Source organism: Rousettus aegyptiacus, unplaced genomic scaffold (genome assembly GCF_014176215.1).
Source record: "Rousettus aegyptiacus isolate mRouAeg1 unplaced genomic scaffold, mRouAeg1.p scaffold_m13_p_4, whole genome shotgun sequence".
Classification (NCBI taxonomy): Eukaryota; Metazoa; Chordata; class Mammalia; order Chiroptera; family Pteropodidae; genus Rousettus; species Rousettus aegyptiacus.
In genome coordinates this window covers 50,323,807-50,344,863 of record NW_023416307.1, presented here as the reverse complement: position 1 = coordinate 50,344,863, position 21,057 = coordinate 50,323,807, and the positions used below count along the sequence as shown (strand labels likewise).

The 21,057-nt window shown below is 37.5% G+C and overlaps 2 protein-coding genes and 2 pseudogenes across 4 annotated transcripts in view; 2 read left to right on the top strand and 2 right to left on the bottom strand.

The window, feature by feature from the left end:
- PCYT1A (phosphate cytidylyltransferase 1, choline, alpha) overlaps positions 1 to 744 on the bottom strand; it is a 40,605-nt gene extending 39,861 nt beyond the window's left edge. The window contains exon 1 of one of the 2 annotated variants that reach the window (XM_016135249.2): positions 618 to 744. The gene's annotated coding sequence lies outside the window, so the exon portion shown is untranslated. Of the gene's footprint in view, positions 1 to 606 lie in introns of both variants that reach the window. The other variant, XM_016135250.2, reaches the window with a different exon arrangement.
- A 1,212-nt stretch (positions 745 to 1,956) lies between these two features.
- Positions 1,957 to 19,951, bottom strand: DYNLT2B (dynein light chain Tctex-type 2B). Of its 2 annotated transcripts, none has more exons than XM_016135256.2 (5): positions 19,684 to 19,951; positions 17,218 to 17,351; positions 13,893 to 13,962; positions 5,241 to 5,304; positions 1,957 to 3,049 (listed from the first exon to the last, which is right to left on the bottom strand). In XM_016135256.2, exons 1-5 carry the CDS (start codon positions 19,794 to 19,796, stop codon positions 3,002 to 3,004), a joined length of 429 nt encoding a protein of 142 aa, XP_015990742.1. In that variant the 5' UTR covers positions 19,797 to 19,951; the 3' UTR covers positions 1,957 to 3,001. The 2 variants fall into 2 exon arrangements, with proteins under 2 accessions (XP_015990742.1, XP_015990743.1); XM_016135257.2 differs by having other exon boundaries at positions 19,680 to 19,792.
- On the top strand, positions 6,415 to 6,537 carry LOC118601906 (annotated as a pseudogene).
- On the top strand, positions 9,894 to 10,011 carry LOC118601908 (annotated as a pseudogene).
- Positions 19,952 to 21,057: the final 1,106 nt, after the last annotated feature.

The window sequence follows — 21,057 nt, the reverse complement described above, 5'->3', positions numbered from 1 at the left end:
TAGATTAGTGGTAAGATTCCCAGCCACAAGAAGATTGTCCATAAAATTAAACCCAGGTCTGTACAATAAGTCCTAAAGACTTTCTCTGCCCAGTCACAGCCACTCAATCACACCCTGTGCCCAAACTGCTGTAGTGGACAGTACCATGTCCACTACACTGGTCCCACACTCTTCTCCAAGTCAGCCCCTCAAAGTTACTGCTAGTTAGTCAGAGTCTCTCCACAGCCGTTGCTTCCTGTTCCATTAGGTCAGAGTCTCCTCACAGTCACTATCCATAGATCAGTCTCTTCTGAGTCATTGGCCTTTGGTCACAGTTCCTTCGCAGTCACTGCCTCGTATTTCCTTGGTCATAGTTCTCTAGCAACTTCTGCCTCGTGCTCTCCGAGGTCAGAGCCCCTTTGCATTCACTGCTCCTGGGTCGCAAACCCCTCTTAAGCAGCTACATCTTGGTCACAGTCCCCTCACTGTCACTGCCCAGGGGTCACAGTAGCCTCCCCGCTCTCGCCTCACACTCCTTCTGTCACAGACCCACTCTTTCAGTCTCCTCGCAGTCGCAGCCCCACAGTTTCTCCTCTCAAATAGAGTCGCAAGGATATGCACACACACCGGGTCTTTACCTGGAGCTCGCGTTACCCCAACCCCTGTCCGGTCGGATTTCTCCCGGGCGCAGCGTCACGGACAAGGGAAGTTGAGGAGGTTGCGGGGAGACGCCCGGGAAAGGCGGCTGATGGAACAGCAGGCCGGAAGTCCCGCCTACTGGCCGCCCTCTTGTCAATCCGACCACGACTTTTCCCTGAAAACCCCGACCCTTGACACAGTAGTTCCGCCTCCACAGAGCCACGGAGAGATGGAGTGACCGCAGAAACACCAGACAGATCGCAAATTTGGCTAAGGGTTGGTCCCCGTGCGGACCTGGAGTATCCGGTGAAGACGCCTTCTCTTAATGGGATGGATGTGAATGGTCACGCGTGCTCCCATGCAATTCGTCAAGCAGCGTTAACTTCACCACTCCCCTTTTGCCCAGCTTTGAGCTCTGGTCGCCCGCAGGCAGAGCTGTCAGTCTTGGTGCTTTTCGTTCCATTCCTAGCACCTGGCGCAGTGCTAGGCAATCATACCGGGGCATTCATAATACAGGTGACCATGACGCCTTCCGGCAAAGATACATGGTCTGCGACTCTTTCGCCACAGCGCCAATCTTTCCCTTCTGGGTGATGTAAAGAGAATTGAAGTCCGCCAACCAAGTCCGGTGAAAACTTGTAGCTGGCCCCAAACCCTTTCCTGAATATTATGCGCCTGTACATCTTATTATGAGCCTATACATCCAATTAATATGAACTCTGTTATTTCTGACTAGGGTCAGCTCACCAAAAATTATCCCTCGGAATCAACTGACAGCCCATTAAGCAGGAGCATGTTGAAGAAAAAGGGATTCTATGGAAAGAAAGTAACTTCACAGAGGGATCTGATCATAAATTCCTAATTGGGCAGGTTTATCTTTGCCTTAAGCAAGCCCTGTCCATTGTTTCTATGCATCTAGGTTAATATGCCTTTAAAATCCGTCCGCCACCCTCAAGACTTTAACAATCCTGTAATTACATCCCTGCCTTGCTTTCTCCCACCTTCATATAATCTTCCATATGTTCCCTCCTTAAACCCACATGCATAAAAGAAACGGCGAACTACTGCAAACTGTTATTTTGGGGAACATTTGAGATATTGCTCTTTGGCATATGTCATCGGTTTGGCTCAAATAAATTCTTATAAAAATTCTCTACAGGCTTGGGTATTTCTTAGGTTGACAAGCAGATCCAAGGGAGTCTACTGGTAGGAAATCACATGACAGGGTATAAGGTGAAGAGAAACATTTTCCTTTGCTAGAATGAACCTTTGGAGGGTCCCTTTAATGTCTATAAATGTAAGGCAAGTAGATACTCAATGTTATGGACAATGTAAAAGAACTTTTAAATGTATTTATTTATTCATTTTTATCTTTGTTTACATGCTTGTCTTGAAAATGGCCACGAAGAAAGGGTGGGTAAAACATGCATTTGCTAAGGAGCCTCCAGGGAGAAAAAGGATTTAAATTGTGACCCTTTCCCTTTTGCATTTCAAATAGTTATTTGAACATGGCTCTGTTAAAAACAAAAAAAACAAAAAAACAAAAAAACTTTTTTTTTAAAGAAAGGTTCTATTGGACCAAAAATGCTAGTCGAAAGACTGGTTTTGGGACATGAAGTCCAAACCACCAGAGCATGGCTAGGTGAGAAAGACATACATTTCTGTTGTCCTGGAGTTTGTAAGTGTTTTTTATACATAAAATGGGGGGTAGGAGGAGTGAGCTATCTGAAAGAATTTACATTGGTTATAGGCAAAGGGGGTGGTAGAAGGTGAAGCGGGCCAGCTCTGGGATAGGCACAGAGCCCACAAGGAAGATGTGTCCTCTCCTTTGTCCTCTCCTTTGGACAATAGTCCAGAAAGTTATTGTGCAAATAAGAAGCAGAGGCTCTTAGGGTTCAAAGATACCTGCCTGGCTGTTCTCTCTTTTGGTTAATTGTGGAAATAATAAGTTTCTCAATAAAGACGTGGCAAAAAAAACCAACGGTATAACCTAATGGATTAAATACAACTATTAAACTATGCTTATGAAAATCATAACAAATAAAATGACATAAAAACTGCACGATATGAGAAGCAAAAAATCAGGTTACAAAATTGTAAATATGATATTTTTAAACCCTGCAAATAAAAACACTGGTAGAAAACCTACTTAAACATTTACAGTTGGTTATGAAGAACAAGTGAATTAAGTATTTTCCCCTACTTTTTTCTCTACTTTCCAAATGTAATAAAGACATAACAAAATCAAAACATTAAACTATAAGATCTAAAACTCAACAGACTAAGTTGCCAAACTGCTAAGTTATCTTTATTTTGTCAAATTTAACAATATAAAGAAGTTGATATTTCTTCACGGTCATATTCTTTCCCAGCTTTCAAAGATTCAATAGTAGAAACAGCCAAAAGCCGCTACAACACAGAACAAACTGTCCTAAAAAACAAACAAAACAGAAAACACATATAAACAAATCCAAAATGCTGGGATGAGTAAAGAGTTAGATTTTTAAAATGAAGAAATAAAATGCAAACTAATGAACTTTATGTAATGTAAACTCACAAAATAAGTATTCCCATTTTTCTTGATTTATCAAAGAAATAATATGTGAAATGTTTTGCATTTCTTAGAGTAAATGTATTACCCAACCCAAAGAACTATATTATAGTACCACAGATAATAAAATAATAGCACTTTATCATAAATTCTGGATAAAGTGAAATGGTCTCTAGATGTTTGTTCTTAATTTATAAAATTCATTTGTACATCTTTTGGCTCCCTGGGTGGGATAACTGTGAGCTGTGTTTTATAATGCCACTATCTTGTGGTGAGGGACCTGTTTTTTGTTTTCTAATTTCCAATCCCTCACATATTGATACTTTTGTAAAGTACAATAAAAATTAATAACTAGAAAAATGAAATTAAAAAGAAACATACAAATATAGCCTAAACCTTTTATTATAAGATTCAATAGGCATAAAATTATTTTGTCAAATTCCTATAAGAGTTTCTAAACCCTTACACTCATCTCATCTATAACAAGCTATAATAAGCAGTTCACAGCCCTGGTCTATGGACCCCATTTTGATTGGCACTGTTCTACAGTGCCACCCAGAGTTTTCAGCAGGATTTAGCTCGATTGTTCACACTAATTATCAAATCAATATGCCTTTCTCTCTCTCTTATTTCCTCATTCTCTGTGTGTGCTTCCTGAAATCTTCTCCCAAATAATAAAGTGCTTTAAGAGCTGAAAATAACACCTAAATGAATATTCAACTCAACAAAATGGACTATAGGTACTAACTTAAAAACCTATACTAGTCTCTCAAAAATGATTTTTAGACATCTCGTGCTCTAAAACCCAAACCTGAAATCTTTAATAACTGATAACTGAAGTTTTCATATTACTTATTTGTTAATTTGAGTATTGTCTGGCCTCCATTGGTTTATAAGCTCCCTATAGACAAAAACTATGCCTATCTTATTCATCATTTTATTCCTAGCACCTGCAATATAGAGGTTAGCACATAACAGGAGCTCAGAATTATATGTTGAATGAATGAATTATATTGTATAAGGACTCAGGGAAATATTCATTTTTAATTCCAAAAAGCTAGAAAAACCATTAATTTAGCTTGACCCTTCCCCCAAGAGAGCTATAAAATGAAGATTTATATAATACGTACCATTGTTCAGTTCTTGATCCCAAGGGTAGTTGAGTGTAAAATGAAACTTTGGTAGGACCATAGATTATTAAAGCTAAACAGTACCTTAAGATCATCTAAACAAGCAGCTTCCAAACATGGCAACAAGCACAAGCATGGGGAGAACTTTTTTTAAAATTCAGATTTGCTGATCCAACCCCTAGCTTATTTGAATCTACTTGACCAAGGCCCCAGCATCTGTATCTTAAACAAGTTCCTCAAATTATTCTTAGGCAACCACAGCCAGTGTTTGGAAAAACCTAGTACAGTTTCCTAACGTTACTGACACAACTAGAAAAAAATCGAATGACTTACCTAAAGTAAGTCAATTAAAAAGTTAGAGAGCTGGAACTGGAAATTCCCTTCTAATTCACTTAATCCAGTTTCTGTTCTATGCTATAATACTTAGATCTGACTCTGCTAATTCACAACCTGGGAGCATTTGGATAGACAAGGAGATAATTTCTGGGAGTATAAAACAACAACATATGATTAAAATATATAAAATGAAAACTTTTTTAAAAAATTCCTCTTTAATTTTGCTTAGTTTTGAGAAATAGCTCTAAGATAAATTAATTTTATTACTGAAAGAAAATCACCTTTGTTCATAGAATCCCAGCACTCAAATTCCTTTGCATCTTAGCAAAGTGCTATGTATCTATTAGCACTAACTAAACAATAGCGTATTCCCAAATTCAAACTTGTGAAGAGTTACCTCATCTGCACACATACAAGTCTCCTCACCTATAAGCAGCACACTAGGTTTCTGCTTTAGTAACATAAAAAAGAACAGAAAAATCATCTCATCCAGAAGGAGAAAAGACAAACATCTAAAATTAATAATCTTAATAAATATTAAGTAATTTGATTTGGAATGCCCCAGTGTCCTCTGAAAGGAAGAAAAGGTTTCCAAATAGACTTACATTCATGAAAACATCATGAGTGTAGTTGTCAGTGTCAGCATCCCAGAAACAGCGAGCAGCCATGCTAAAAAGTCAAAGAATGAAGAGTTATCAACATTATAACAAAGATTTGAAATATACATATATATACACACACACACGTGTGTGTGTGTGTGTGTGTGTGTGTGTATCTGCCAGCAGAAAAAGTTTTCCTTGATACATTCTTTTAAATTAGTACTCCAAACCTTTTCACAGGTTGGCACACGGAAATTCTTTTTATACGGCAGAGTATTTGAGGTAAACAAGAAGGAACTGGAGTCATAGATTAAGATGCTTGCAGTTGAAGGTGACCAACCCAGGGGTCTAGCAGCCTCAGACCCTGACTAGCTGCCTTATGGATCAAGGGGTCACTACCTTGAAGTCTCTCAGTTACATAGATTCCTGCATAATAACATGAGAAGGTAAGTCTGGAAAGGATCCAATAGGATCTAACCTAGAAAAGAAAGGGGTAAAACTATAAAGCAGAATTTGATCTTCTAATTCTAAATCCATATCATCTCTACAGCATGCTATGCAACCTCTAAATTATCAGTTTGGGCGTTTTCCTCTCCCCAGTTCTTGGATAAGAAAAAATGTCAGTCGAAAGCCAGTGAAAAAATGCAAACAATTTAAATGTTTAGTAGTATTAGATTGGTAAATGAAATTAGAGTATTTCTTGGCAATGAAATTCTATGCAGCCCTTAAAGATTTTTTACCCCCCCCACCAAAATTTTAACAGAAAAAGATGTTCAAAATATAATGTTAAATACGAAAAGTAATTTTTATATTTTTTATTAAATGTATGTATATGATTTACTGATAACATTTACTGAGTGCTTATTTCATGCCAGCCTCTGGCCTAAGTGCTTTATATGTATTAACTCACTTAATCCTATGAGGTAGGTACTATTATTATACCCATTTAATAAACATGAAAACTGAGGGTCAGAGAAATTAAGTAAACTTGTCCAAGGTCATTTGAATAGTAAGTGACAAAGCTTCACTTTGAACCTAGGCAATTTAGCTTCAAGTCTATAATAAAAAATATACATATACCATATTATGTTGGTTCATTTTTAAAAGCTTTTTAAAAAGTTTTACATAGAAGAGCTCCCCCTAGCCTAATGTTTTACACATTCTTAAATCAAAAAATTCTGTCTACAGCCATGCCACCCTGAACAAGCCTAATCCTGGGAGTCTGATCTCGGAAGCTAAGCAGGATCGGGCCTGGTTAGTACTTGGATGGGAGACCACCTAGGAAGAGCAGGTGCTGTAGGCTGCAACAATAACAATATGAAATAAAGTCAATCTACTTAATTAATCATTCAACAAGAATTTACTTAGCAACTACTATACGTCCAGAAAGAATACAATCTGGCTCTATCTTCACTTTTCAATTTAATTAGGTGAAAAAAGTAACACACACTGAAAGAATAAGATAATGTAGAGTTGGTGCTAATTTATCCATTATTAGGATTAAAAAGGATTGTGGTGCCTATGTAGTTCTAACCTCCAAGTCCAAGTTGCAAGATATTTGAATTAAATCTGTAGAAGTGCTACAAAAATTTAGGCAGTAGGAAAAAAAACAATGAAAACTTCATGAAAGAAGTAGTATTTAAGCTGAGTAGAACCAAGTAAAGATATAAATATAAAAATTTATCTAACAAATATTTGTTGAGTATAATATATGTGCACAGTGCTACGTGTAAATAGTACAGAGGACTCTGTACACCATTTTCCAATAAAAGGAACCAGAGGTCCTTGGGAAAATAGCCAATTCTAGGTCTAGGGTGGAAATGTATAAGATAAACCAGAAACATCTGGGTCATAGCAAAACCCTGGGCTATATAAAAAAGAATGCTATATTTAAATATATATTTACATTTATACACATTTATAAAGTTGTGTTAAAAGTATTCAGAAGAAATATGATTGAACAGTTTGTAGCAAGTCAATGCTTCCACCCTGATCAATTAGAAAAACTGGGTAAAATGAATCAGAGAATTGCGACGCAAATAGGACTAGAGCAGCCAAAATTCCAGAGAGATGAACCACAAGGAGATAAATTGATATTCTGCAGCAGAGTTCTCCCTGGGGCATTTGCCAACTCTGGGAGCATGGCTAGAGGCTGAGAATCTGGTTTCGGGTTTTGCCCAGGTAGAGGACCAATTACTGAGGGAAAAATATACCAGCAGGACTGTTGGCTGTCTTGCAGGATAGGGAGATAAAATTGGAGACATGAAGGACCAAGAGCCCTATAAAAAAGGAGAGAGCAGACTGAGCCTTAATGTTACATGATAGGTTTCTCTAAAGACATGTGCTGAATTCTGAAACTGTGTAAGCAGGAACCTAGAAAACTAAGTGTGATGGGCAAAATAGTGCAGCCACCCCCACACATGCACCATATAAGTCCTAAACCCCAGAATCTGTGAATATGCTAGATTATACGGCAAAAAGGGTTCTACAGATATATGATTAAGTTAAGGGTCTTGGAATGGGGAGAGTAGCCTGGATTTCCCAGGTGGGCTCAATGTAATCACAGGGTTCTTATAAAAGAAAGAAGGAGGCAGGCAAGTCAGAGACAGAGAAATATTTAAAAACAGTATACTGCTGGTTTTGCAGATGGAAGAAAGGTTTATGAGCTAAGGGATGCAGGTAGCCTCTAAAAGCTGCACTAAGCAAGGTAAGTCTCCAGAAGGAATACAGTCCTGCCAACATCTTAATTTTAGCTTAATGAAACCCATTTTAGATTTATGTTCTCCAGAAATGTAAAATTACATGTGTGCTGTTTTAAACCACCTGATTTATAATTAGTTACAGCAGCAATAGGAAACTAATACATTAAGGAAAGAAATTCTGAAATAAAGATTAGTTTTATGCTGAGGAAACAAGTACTAAAAGTCAGTATTTGCCGGGGTTTAGGTTCCAGTAAACACTCTAGGTTCTTGGTTGAATGATCTGGAGGGCTAACATTCAAGAAAGAAGGATACTAAATTAAAGATAGAGAGCCTTATCAAAATTTCAACCCAACCTCAACTCAGCTCAATATCTGATTGGATTAAAATAAGAAGCTAATACTCTACCAAATAACAAAGGAAACAGTAAACCCTCTCTGGAAGAAAATAATATTATCCGGAGGTTCTACAATTCTTTTAACATAATGTCCAGGATTAAACTTAGCATGCCAAGAGGCAGAGCATTATGAAAGATTATCAAGAAAAAAGAACAGAAACACTTACACATGATCTAGATAATAGAGTAAACAGAAAATGACTTTAACATAACTATGAGCAAAATGTAAAAAGGAAGGAGAGGAGGATAGAGATAAAGAGTAAAAATAAAGAATCTCACTAGAAAATTGGAATTTATAAAAAAAATTAAATGGAAATTTTGGACCTGAAAAATATAACTGAAATGAAAAAGTCAGTAGGTGGGTTTAACAACATATTAGTCACAACAGAAAAGAGGATTAGTCAACTGAAAGGCAGGTCAATAAAAAAATATCCAAACAGAAGCAAAGAGAAAAAAATTTAATCAAGAGCATGAGAGACATGCGGAATACAGTAAAAAAGATCTAAATACATGTAACTGGAATCTAAAAAGGAGAGCAGAGAGCAAATGGAGCAGAAGCAATATTTTAAAAGATAATGGTCACACATAGCCCCCAGACCCTAGTTTCTAAAGCCATTCTCCAATAAAAGGAACAAGGGCTCCTTGGAGAAATGGGTGATTCTAGGATGAGGCAGGGAATGAATAATACAGAGCATCTTAAAGTGCCAGTAAGTAAGGAAGTGCTCAAAAAAACCTGCAATAGTAGAATATGTCAAAGAGACCCACGAGTCACTTGAAAGTGCTCAAATGGCCAAAGATGGAACAACTTGAGCAATAAATAAAGCAGTATGGGATTATAATCCAAAGCAGTAAAATCCACAAGTCCATGCTGTAATAGCTAAATGACTGAATAAATAAATAAATGAAAGGGACAAATCTCCTGTACTGAAAAACTCCAAATAATTTATGTAGATATATGCCCTCAAGGAGGTGAAGCATAATCACAGTGATTTCTTTCTGTACAGTACAAAAGGGGGAGAAAGAGTACCCTCACCGTGGAAAACCTGACAAACACTACCTCAGGCAGCCGATCAAGGTTAACATCAATGGTAATATGTCATGTTGATAATATGTGCTATGAAATGGTATGAGAGAACGGAACCTTATCTCTGTGATTTTCCTCCCAAAAACCTATAATCTCAGACTAATCATGAGCAGACAAATCCCAACTGATGGGCGTTCTACAAAATACCTAACCAGTACTTCTCAAAATTGTCAAAGTCATCAAAACCCATGAGAGTCTGAGCAACTGTTGTAGCCAAGAGGAGCTTAAAAAGACATGTAATGTGATATCCTAGATAAGATCCTAGAACAGAAAAAGACCATTAGGTAAAAACTTAAGAAATATGAATAAAGTATAAACTTCGGTTAATAATAATGCATCAATATTGGTTCATTAGTTGTGACAAATGTACCGTACTAATGTAGGATGTTAATGATAGAGGAAATTAGATGTGGAGTATATGGGAACTCTGCAACTTTTCTACAAATCTAAAACTATTTTAAAATAAGAAGTTTATTTTAGTCTACAGCATGCCACCTTGAAAGTGCCTGATTCTGTCTGATCTTGGAAGCTAAGCAGGGTGGGGCCTAGTTAGTACTTGGATGGGAGACCACCTAGGAAGGCCAGGTGCTGTAGGTGTAAAATATAAAAAATAAAAAATAAGGGATTGTAAGCTGACAAGGTCCTTGTAACCTATGAGGTCAACCAAGGGTTGCCTTGCCTAAAAAAAATAAATAAACAAAAATAAAACGTTTATTTTAAAAAATAATGACTAAATGTTTCATGTAAAAACAGTGTATACAAAGCAGTTTTCCAATGCTGAAGGGGCTGAAGGACCAGAGAAAAGACAAGTCCAGCTTGTTGGTTAATGGGTTTAGTAGGGAACTTATAGTAAAAGAAACACTTGTCTTGGGCAGCTATGAGACAGTGAGATTTCTGTCTCGCTCTCTTTCATCCTCTCTCAGAAATAGACCTGCGTGCTCTGAAGGACTGTGTGGGAGGTGAGGGGGAACAAAGAAGCCAGATACCAGCAGATTCTGGCGCCAGAATGAGCTAAGGGATAGATAACATCTAGAACTTCTTGCCCTAGAGGAAGAAATAATGGAAACTCTGTGGCTAGCCCAAAACCCCTGTAAACATTCCAGAGTCCACTAGGGAGAAGGGGAGAAAGGGAGAAGGGGAGAAGGGATCCACGATCCAATCTGGGCTCATTCACTTAGAAGTTAAACTGGTAGATTGGCTTCAAGATGGAGTCAGCTATGTCCACACTCTAACAATTTTCCCAAGCTGATATAAAACAGATTAAAGAGTCCCAAGAATAAAAACAAAGAAAATTATATATAGCGGAATAAAAAGACAATGAGAAAAACATTTTAATGTGGCTAGAAAAAATAAGACTCATCACCTCCAAAAGAACAATAATAAAACTTATAGCTGACTTCTCAACAAAAACAATGGAAACCAGAAGATAATGTAATCACATCTTTAAAGTGCTGAAAATGGAAAGACACATACCCTTTCTTCTATCTCTCTCCTTTAAGGAATGTAAATGTAGTACTGAGCCATTTTAACCATGCATATGAGGACACAGCAGAGCAATAAGACAGGAGAGTGTATGTCCTTAACACTGGTGAGGCGCAGCACCAGGCTTGGACTCCTACCCAGTGTGGTTTGTTTTGAGAAGAGAAATAAACCTTCTGTTGTGTTGGAAAAAAAAGGAAAAAGAAAGAAAGAGAAAAGAAAAGAGAGGAAAGAGGGGGGGAGGGAAGAAAAGAAAAGTGGGCAGGCAGGCAGGAAGGCAGGCAAGAAGGAAGGAAGGAAGGAAGGAAGGAAGGAAGGAAGGAAGGAAGGAAGGAAGGAAGGAAGGAAAGAAAGAAACAAAGAATCTGGAATTAATTTGAAGATATTACCAATGGCCAAAGATGGGACAATTTGAGCACCAATAAGGATAATAACTACCATGGATTTAAACACATCAAATATATTTAAAACCATGGGTTCATGGATAGAAAAAAATTAACCAATAAACTTTGGAGGATGCTAGGGAACCAATTCATTATTCTGAAAATTGGTAAATTTATCCTCTTTTCCTGTACAAGCTATACCTCGCTGTAATAAAAGAGTTGAAAGGGGGAAAAAAGTCATTCTTAATAGAATTCCAGCTAAAAAATAAAGAACAATGATAGAATTAGAAGATCACCATTTTGTAACTTCTGATAAATAATGGATCTAGCACAGGCTGCTAAAATCATTAATGGTAAAGATTCTAGGGAACTTTATAATGGATCTATCTGACCACATCTGAACTCCATGATCAATCTTAACCAAAAATAAAAGGTGCCTCATAAGGAAATGTAATAGGATGTATATTAAATACCTATGTAATATTCTTGCCCAAACTCAACCTCTGACTGATTAAGACTAGATCTAACAATTTATTTACAAGAAATACAGGAGATAGAAGACATAGTAAACAATGCCTTGGGATACAATCAGCAAATGCCAGAATATAGGAAACTCTACGGGACAAACAATCTAATTTCTTCAACAAATAAATGGAGGGGTAAAAAAGGAGAGGAAAAGTGAGAGAGAGAGAAAGAGAAGAAGGAGAGAAATGATACATTGAAATTTAAGAGATGTATCAATCAAATACAAAGTGTGGACTTTGGATCCTGAGTTGAACAAATTGTAAAAAAATATATACACACACAAACATACACATATGTATATGTGCATATGTATATATTAAAAAAAAAAACAGGGTTATCTAGCTAAGTAAATATTTTATAATATTAAGGACTGGCAATATTTAGATGTATAATATTTTATATGTTAAAAAGGCCTTTATGTTTTATATATATACTGTTGTACTTACAGATGAAATGGTATGATGATTGGAATTAGCTTCAAAATAATCTGGTGGGGGCAGGGAGAGTAGGTGGATATACAGATGAAACAGCATAGGTGTGTGTTGATAACCTTTGAAGCTAAATAATATATCTGTAGGAATTCTTAGTCCCTAAACTTTTACATGTTTGAAATTTCAGATGATATGCATTTTTAAAGGGGCCGGGGGAGACCTTGTATGCCATGCTTTAAAGTTTGGCTTGATCACATTTAACCAAGTCAGTTTAAGGAGTTTACATTAAAAAGGGTTTGAAACAAACTCTATATAGAATTTGTGAAAAGAAAGTGAGGTGTACTCCTGGGAGATTGATCTGGTATGCAAATTAACTATAGAGGAGAGAGATTAGAGATAAGGGGCTGCCAAGTAGCCCCGGCATCTGATTAGAGTGCATTCAAAGGGAGAAGGTAATGGCTAAATAAGATAAAAAGAAGACTCCAAGATTTTAAGCCTGAGTCAGTGGAACCTTGGTAATACTGAGAGACAAAATTTAAACGACAGGCTGATTTAAGGAGAGGAAGAGAAAAGAAATTCAGAACTCTGAACATGTTGAATCTGAGGTGACAGAATAGTAAAGAATTTCTTAGTCTCTCTACGGTGAGGAAGTCTCCTGAATCCTTTTGAATAAATGGTAGAGGACACCAGAGTGAGGGGCATTGTGCTGGGAGTCAGAAGACTAGACTGCACCAGGGACCCTGACACCAGCCATATCTAAAATTTTGAACAAATCATGCTAACCCTCATGGGTGTCATTATAAAATAAGGGAGTCTAGATACTAGAAAATATCTGTAGCTCCTTTTATATCTAACATTCTATAGTGAAAATTCTCAATGATATTATCTACAGGTATTTTTAAAATTCATTCAGCAAATATTGTAGTACTTGCTTACAAAATACTGTACTTGGCACTGTTTACAAACAGAAACAGGAGATTAACACTTGGACATAGGAAAAGACAAGAAATACATATTTTGAACTCACCAATACAAGAATGACAGTTTGAGGTCATGAGAATGAATAAGCTCATTGAAAAAGCATAGAGTAGAGCAAAAGAATAAGAACTGAGCCTTGAAGGAAGCTTGCAGCTGGGGATGTAGGGGATAAATGGGAACCAGTGATAGGTTAGAAAAAAGAAGAGAGAAACAAGTTAGATAAGTGACATCAGAGCCAATAAAACTAGGGTGAATTTTAAGAAACAGAAGCGCAGGCCAGTAACAAGAGCTAAGAGGGAGCTGTCGGATTTGCTAACAAGAGATCTCAGACAACATTAAAGAAATTAATTTTGGAGAGTGGTAGGATGAAAACACAGGCAACAAAGAATATGGGAGGAAACGTACATGCATAACCTCATACTTTCTTTGGGAACATATACATAGACCCTAAAAGACTTGTTAGCCTACAAATACTATGAAAAGTGAGTCACCCCGTGGAGCTCACCTAGACTGTCAACCTCACTGTGCAGTATCAGGATCTCTTGGGGTCACAGCTGCATTTTGTTATACTGTCCTTTCCTCTCACCCTTGCAGATACAATTTTATGGAATCATCCAAAGGATGAATATCTAATAAGAAACATATAAGGATAAAAACAAGAAGGAAAAAAACAATTACTCACAATACTCCTTCACCTCTTTGTTCTCCAATCACTACTTGCACCACCATTTTATATCGGTCAAATCCCATTTCTAGAAAGAAAAAATAAGAAAGTTACCTATAAAAAAAATGGTAAAATTACTTAATGAAGGCAAATTTTCCTAGAAACAGACATAAACATTCAGTCTATAAGCACTTACTGAGTATGATGATAAACTTGGTAGTCAGAGACTTGAAACAAATTCTAACAGTAACCTTAGTAAATATGTAACCTTAGACAGGCAAAATCCTGAAAATTCTCAATAAAACAAATCTAGAGAAAAGAAAAGTGAATGGGTATTTTTATCTTCCTCCTTTTCTGACCGGGGAATAATGGAAACAGTAACAGCAACAACAAAAACATGAAATGGGCAACACTGAAACAGAGCCAGCTCTCTCTGATGAAAGTAAAAGCTTCAGGATTATATGGTAAATTAGGCAAACACTCTGAACACTACGGGTACTCACTCATATTGGACATGAACCCTTATTCAGGATACTTAACAAAATCCAAGAAGATATGGAGAAATTATTTTTAAAAAACACTGCATACAGTTTAGCTGAGCTTCCTCCTTTCTCTACCCCCTTCTCTTCTTGTTTTTCTCATACCCATGCTTTAGAATTGTGGCTAGAATATTAACTAACTCTTCTGCCCTTAAATCACAGTTCTGACAGAAAAATAAAATAGTCTCAGATAAGTGGGAGGAGAATTTTAAAAATCATCCACATAGTATTAAAGCAAAATGAAAAGAAGCTGAATGAAAATATGCAAAGGTGGAACAGCAAAAACAAACAAAAGAATGTCAAGAAAGAAAGAAACATACTGTTTAAAAGAGAAAAAACTCACCCTAGGAGGTAATATAAATCAAAGAACAAAGAGAAATTCCTCACAACTGATTCATAGTGCAGAACAACATATGCTCATAAATTCAATCAATAAGAACTCAATCAGATTATAAAACAACAGAAAGATGAAAAGGGAGATTAAAGCCCTAAGAAACAAACTGAATACTCACACAACAGCAGTGCAGAAGTAATAAAATTAAAATGGCAAGAGACAGAACAGCGACAAATGAAAACTAAATTATTGGCTTAAGAGAAACACAAGTTCGAAGTGAAAGAAAAAGGAAGAAATTAGAGCAGAGGAAAGCTAATAGACATAGAAGACAAAGATGATTCAACATATCAATATTTGGTGTCCTGAAGAAGAGAATCTAACAAATGGAACAGGAAATGTATTGAGTGATACAAGAAAATTTCCCTGATATGGAAAAAATAAAATTGCAAATTTTTAAATGCTCAGTACCAAGCCATATCCTAGAAAAGCTGCTGAGCATCAAGGTTAAAGATAGGACTCTCTACGCAGAGAAGATCAGACTGGCCTCGGATTTCTCCATAGTAGCATTCAATGCTAGAAGACAATGAAGCAAACTCTAAGATTTTCAAGAAAATTAATTATTACCTCACACTATTGTATTCATCCAAAATATATGCTGTTTTAAAAGTATTCTCAAACATGAAAGAATCTATGGAATATATAGCATTTCTGAGCAATTCCTGAAAAAAACTTATAACAAAATCTTGTAAGGTAAGGATTGAACCAAAATATAGAACTCAGCAATGGTAAAAGGACTAAATAGTGAGCAATCATTCCATTTAAATACAGAATGAATGCTATAACATATGGGAAATAGATCTATATCATCCCATTGTTATTAAGAGTATTTCTGTACATATAAATACAAAAGAGCTCTGGTATAAAATTCACTTAATAGTGATAATTATTTATGGGTAGCATTTGGGGTGATTTTTCTAATTTTATTCATTTTTCTACACTGTTTAAATTTTTTAATTGCCATTTTTTAACAATAATTTTAACAGTTAATTTTCATTAAAAAACCTGAAAACAAAAATGCTAATACGCTAACAGTTTGGTGATGAAAATATATCGAATACCTATTTTCTTCATACTTTTCTATATTTTTTCATTTCTAAAAATTAAGGCATTAAGTAGAAAACATACCAAAATATTTAAATAATAACTACTTTTAGGTAATTAAATTTTATAAAATTTTTTAAAGCTTTCCTTGGTTTCAATTTCCTGTAGTCAACTGCAGTAGCAAATATCAAATGGAAAATTCCAGAAATAATTCACAAGTTTAAATTGTGCGCCACTCTGAATAGTGTGCTATAATCTCACAGACTCACTCTATCTGCCCAGGTCTTGAATCATACCTTTGTCCAACGTATCCACAGTGTATTCGATACTTGCCTGTTAATCATTTAGTAGCCATATGAGTTATCAGATGACTGCTGAGGTACCAAAGTGCTTGTTTTGAGTAACTCTTATTTTACTTAATGATGGCCCCAAAGGACAAGAGTAGTGATGCTGGCAATTCAGATAGGCCAAAGAGAAGCTGTAAAATGCTTCCTTTAAGTGAAAAGGTAAGTACATCATAGCAAAATATTTTGAGAGAGACCACATAACTTTAATTTCAACATATTGTAGTAACTGTTCTATTTTATTATTAGTTTGTTGTTAATCTTACTGTACCTCATTTATAAATTAAACTTTATCATAAGTATGTACATACAGGAAAAAAATATTGTGTGTGTGTGTATTTCAGTACTATCCGTGGTTTCAGGTATCCAAAGGGGAGCTTAAAACATAGCCCCACAGATAAGGGGGGACTATTGTATTGTCCAGGTTTATTATAATGAAAATGTATTATTACAAAGACATTTCTTCTCTTCAAAAAATGGTATTTTTAAAAAAGGGTAGAGAGAAAGAGAGGACTTTTCAGATGTGAAAACATTATTTAAAAAGAGAGAAACAGAAATAGATAAAGAACAGGGAGGAAAAGCACAAGATCTGCTCTGCATACGTAGGGTTTGGCAGAAGCAGAGGGTTGAGTAGGACAAGTAGCAAGGATTTGACTGGAAGGATGGTCTGAGGTGAGACTGAAAGAGTACTGAATGGCAGGCTGAGGACTTGATATGTTGGTGGGAAAAACAACCAAGAATTATGGGGGAAGGGAGCCCCTGTACTTCCTGATTATTCAGCATATTCGTATTTCCTGGATAGTGGTACCATACAATGTTTTATTTCACATCTTTATTCTTTCCTACTGTCTGCAAAAACCTACAAGAGTAAAAGTTACCAAATAATCAAGAAGACTAGACATTAAAGAGAAGTTTGTCTTTAATAGCATTAGCATCTGTCCCTTGTTTAAAGATGAGAAAGAGGACAAATGGGTAAAACTGAATGTTTGAAGAAAACGAGTTGTTTCCAATATCACTAATATTACCTTTTAATTTATCTTTAATATTTTCTGATAAACGTTTTGTGAGCTGAGGCATTTCTTCTGGAGAATATTCAACATTTGCCAGTTCCTCTTTGAGCACAGCATGGATACAGTCTTTAACCATAGCGGGTCTGAACCTAAATGAAACAGTTCAAAACATCTCATTATTATAAAAGGATAAAAACAAATTATGAAAACAAGTCATATTCCAAATTTGTATCTCCAGCCTGGACCTCTCCCCCAAACTTCAGACCATATATTCCAACACATGTTCCATCTAGATGTCTAGTAGGCAACTCAAATTTAATCCATCCAACACTGAGGTTCTGATCATCTCCTTTCCCTAAAATTAGGTTCCCCTGCAGCAGTCCCTATCTCAATCAATGGAACTCCATTCTTTCGGTTGTTCAAGTCAAAAACTTTGGTGTCAGTCTTGTTGCCTTTCTCTCTCACAGCCATATCCCATTCATAAGTGAATCTTATCAGTTCTACCTTCAAACAATCTAAAATTCAATCACTCTCACCATCCTACTGACACCACGTTGTTCCAAGCTACTTCTTTCCTGGATTACAATGGCCTCCCAACAAGTCTCTCTGTGTCTGCCTTTGTCCCCAATTCCTGTTCTCAACATAGCAATTAGACTGGTCCTGTTAAACTACATGTCTGATCATGACACTCCCTCAATGCAAAATACCCCACATATTTCCCACCTCACTCAGAGTAAAAGCAACATCCTAACTGTGACTTGCAAGGTCCCATAAAGTCTATCCTACCAAACTCTCTGACCTTGTTTCTTACTACTTTCTCCAATTGGGCCCCACTGACCTTCCCTCAGTTCTTTAACCACACCAAGCATGCAAATCTCAGTGCTTCTGCCCTTGTTAACCTCTGCCTGAAGTTCAATTCCGCCATTTAAGCATAGCTAGCTCTCTCACTTCTATGAGGTCTTTATTCAAAAGTTACATTTCCTAGCCACTCTCTCTAAAATTTCAAACTATTCTCCTACCACACCATTTTATATCTCCCTTCCTGGTACTTCTTACTATCTGATACACTATATAGTTTATATATTTATCTCGTTTGTTGTCCTTTTATCCAGTTCCATGAGGGCGGGGATTTTTATCTGTTTTGTTCACTGTTATATCCCCATTTCCTAGAACGGCAGCTATCACATAGTAGACAATAAATATTTTTTGAAGAAATGGATTATTGAAAGTAGAGAAAAAAGTCTTCTCTCATTTCACCACCCTATCAATACCATTAGCATTTCAGTTGTATTTATGATATATTACAATACTAAGGTCCTTATCTGGGCTATACAGTCCATCAGATGATTTGTCTATCACGTGCCAAGTTAACAGAATGTTTTAAATTTTGAGTTGATAATGTGGTTTAATATTTGGTAGTACTAGTGGCTCCTTATTACTTTTTAACAGTATTTTCTTTGGTCTCTTGCCTGCTTATTCTCACAGATGAACTTGAGAATCATCGACAATTTCCAGGACTTGATCTGTTTAAAATGTGGTCTACCTACTAACAAATGTACTATATCCAGCTCTTCTCTTAAGCCTTTTCCATTCTCAGTAAATGTTGAAAGTTTTCTTCGAACAAGTCACAAATAATTTCATAGGCATATTCCTACATAAGTTTGCTGTGAATCATGTTCAGCACTGTTTTGCAGCAGAAACACAGGCATTCTATGTATTTAGAATCTTTTACCAAAGTAACTGAACATATCTATTTTTATGTCCATTCCACTCAACCAGAAAACTGATGCATGAAATTGTTTATCTCATTACAACCAAAATTCCTGGTTTCCAGTATTTGCCAAGTATTTGATTCAGCAATTTGGTTTCAAACAACAGGAGAAACTTGGAAAATATTTTATTAAAAAAATTTTTTTAACTTGTGAAAATGAAGTTTATGATGTATCCCTACAGGTCTAGCAGACTGTCCTCTGCACTAGGCTATGTATCTTAATTATGGGAAAGCATTGAGGTGGCAGGCCAAGGGCCTCAATATACTACTAGACTGTATACGTACAGGTCCCTTGCCCTGCAGAGGAATAAGTGTATTCTGACACATGTATGCACACAGTAATCCTCGAAACACGGCTGAATGAGATTCGACACAAGCCGCTTGTTTTCTGTTCCGCTATTCTATCCATCTCCTTTCCCCAGTGCCCTTCATCTTGGGTCTCCTAGAGCCAACCATCTTCACTGCGCTAGTTTTAGGAGCTCTAACACTGCACGGGCAAGTCGGGTCCTCTGCTGCCCCCTGCAGCTGAAAAGCCCAAGAACAGCGCCCCTCTCTCCGACGCGCCCCTCCCTCCCCGGCCCCGCCCCGCCCCGCCCCGCCCCGCGCCGCGCCAGCGCGCTCCTTCCCCAAGCCCAGGCTTCCAGGCGAGCTCTGCCTGCGTGACCCAGCAGTTTCGCAGGTGGCCCCGCAACAACCCGTCCGCTACCGGCCTTTGCTGGAAAATGGGCCGCAGAATATAGGTGTTCTCGGACTCCCCTGAATTCTTCTCAGTCTCAGGCAACCCATCGAGAGTAGAGATGGACCCACGGATCATCGAAGCCATGGCTAGGGCTTCTTGGCCTCGTGTATCTCGCGATGAAGGCCTGGCGGGTTGCGGCACCGACCAGGGAAACCGTCGCCACGGCGACAGGACCGCCCTGGGTCCTAACGTGTCGCCGCCATGCGCCCTTCGCAGAACGGCCCGCCCTTCTCCGCGGGCTCTGGCCGCCCTACCCCGCGCGTGCGCACCGCTGCTGGGCGGGAACTGGCCGGGCGAGAGCCGCGGTAACTTAGGACGAAATTCATGTCCCTGCCGGGTTTTCAAAGACACTTTAATACGCGTTACCTGTGATTAACCGCTCTTAAGAAATTGACACGGAACCTAGAGATCCAAGGATACACACAGCTAGTGAGCGGTAGGCCCGTGTTTCTGATTAAAGGGTCTTCAAACTGATCTGTGGGCCAAATGCAGCCTTCATCCTGTTTTCTACGCCTTGTGAACAGGTTTTAAATGGTGGGGGAAAAAATCAAAAGAATATTTCATGACAGGTGAAAATTTCAGGAAATTAAAAACTTAAGTATCCAGAAATAAACTTTTATTCTAACAACCATGATCACATACATATTGTCTGTCGCTTTTGTGCTATAATGGCAGAATTGAACAGTTGCAACAGAGGCTTTATACCCTTCAATGTCTAACATATTTGGCTCTTTACAGAAAAGTTTGCAGTGCTCGGCTCTAATTTATAACTGCCGACTTGCAGTTCCCTCAGCCTCACTCACAGCCCTGCTCCAGTGCAAAAGTCAAAAGGAACAGATTTAGGGTGCATTCCTGCTAATGAGCACCAGTCTCTGGTCCTGTTTTAAGACTGTAGTATCCTGGCCTCTGCCACCTTCAAAAACTAAGAAAAGAAATTCTCCCAATATCTATTGGGGATTCCTTTAGTAACCTTTAACCTTTCATTGGATCAACAAATTCCAAAACTTGCCACTCTAAGATGCAAAGAGGGGGTAGTTTCTATAAAAGTATAACTTTGCAAGTTCTACTAGAATGCAACTAATTTTTACTATTCCAGGTTTTGTTTTACAAAGTGTTTTCTTGATAGTGTTGCCTTCGGTGGTCCTCTATATTCCAGTAAACTCACCTCACCTTCACCTTCACGGCCCCCTATTCACACTGTCCCCAGTATGGCTTTCCTTTCTCACTGCTCTGTTTGAAATCTTTTGATGCCTCCTTATGACCTTTCCCCAGAATTCACACTTCTTTGCTTGCAGATAAGTTCCTCTGTGATCTGGATGGGTTGCCGAATCTTTCCCCTGACACT

What these genes read in the sequence shown, in the direction of transcription:
- DYNLT2B (XM_016135256.2), bottom strand. Translation starts at nt 19,796, where the DNA reads ATGGCTTCGATGATCCGTGGGTCCATCTCTACTCTCGATGGGTTGCCT. An exon ending in CGGCCCATTTTCCAGCAAAG is followed by an intron (nt 17,352 to 19,683) that starts GCCGGTAGCGGA and finishes TGTTTCATTTAG; the next exon opens with GTTCAGACCCGCTATGGTTA. An exon ending in CAAAGAGGTGAAGGAGTATT is followed by an intron (nt 5,305 to 13,892) that starts GTGAGTAATTGT and finishes TTGACTTTTTAG; the next exon opens with CATGGCTGCTCGCTGTTTCT.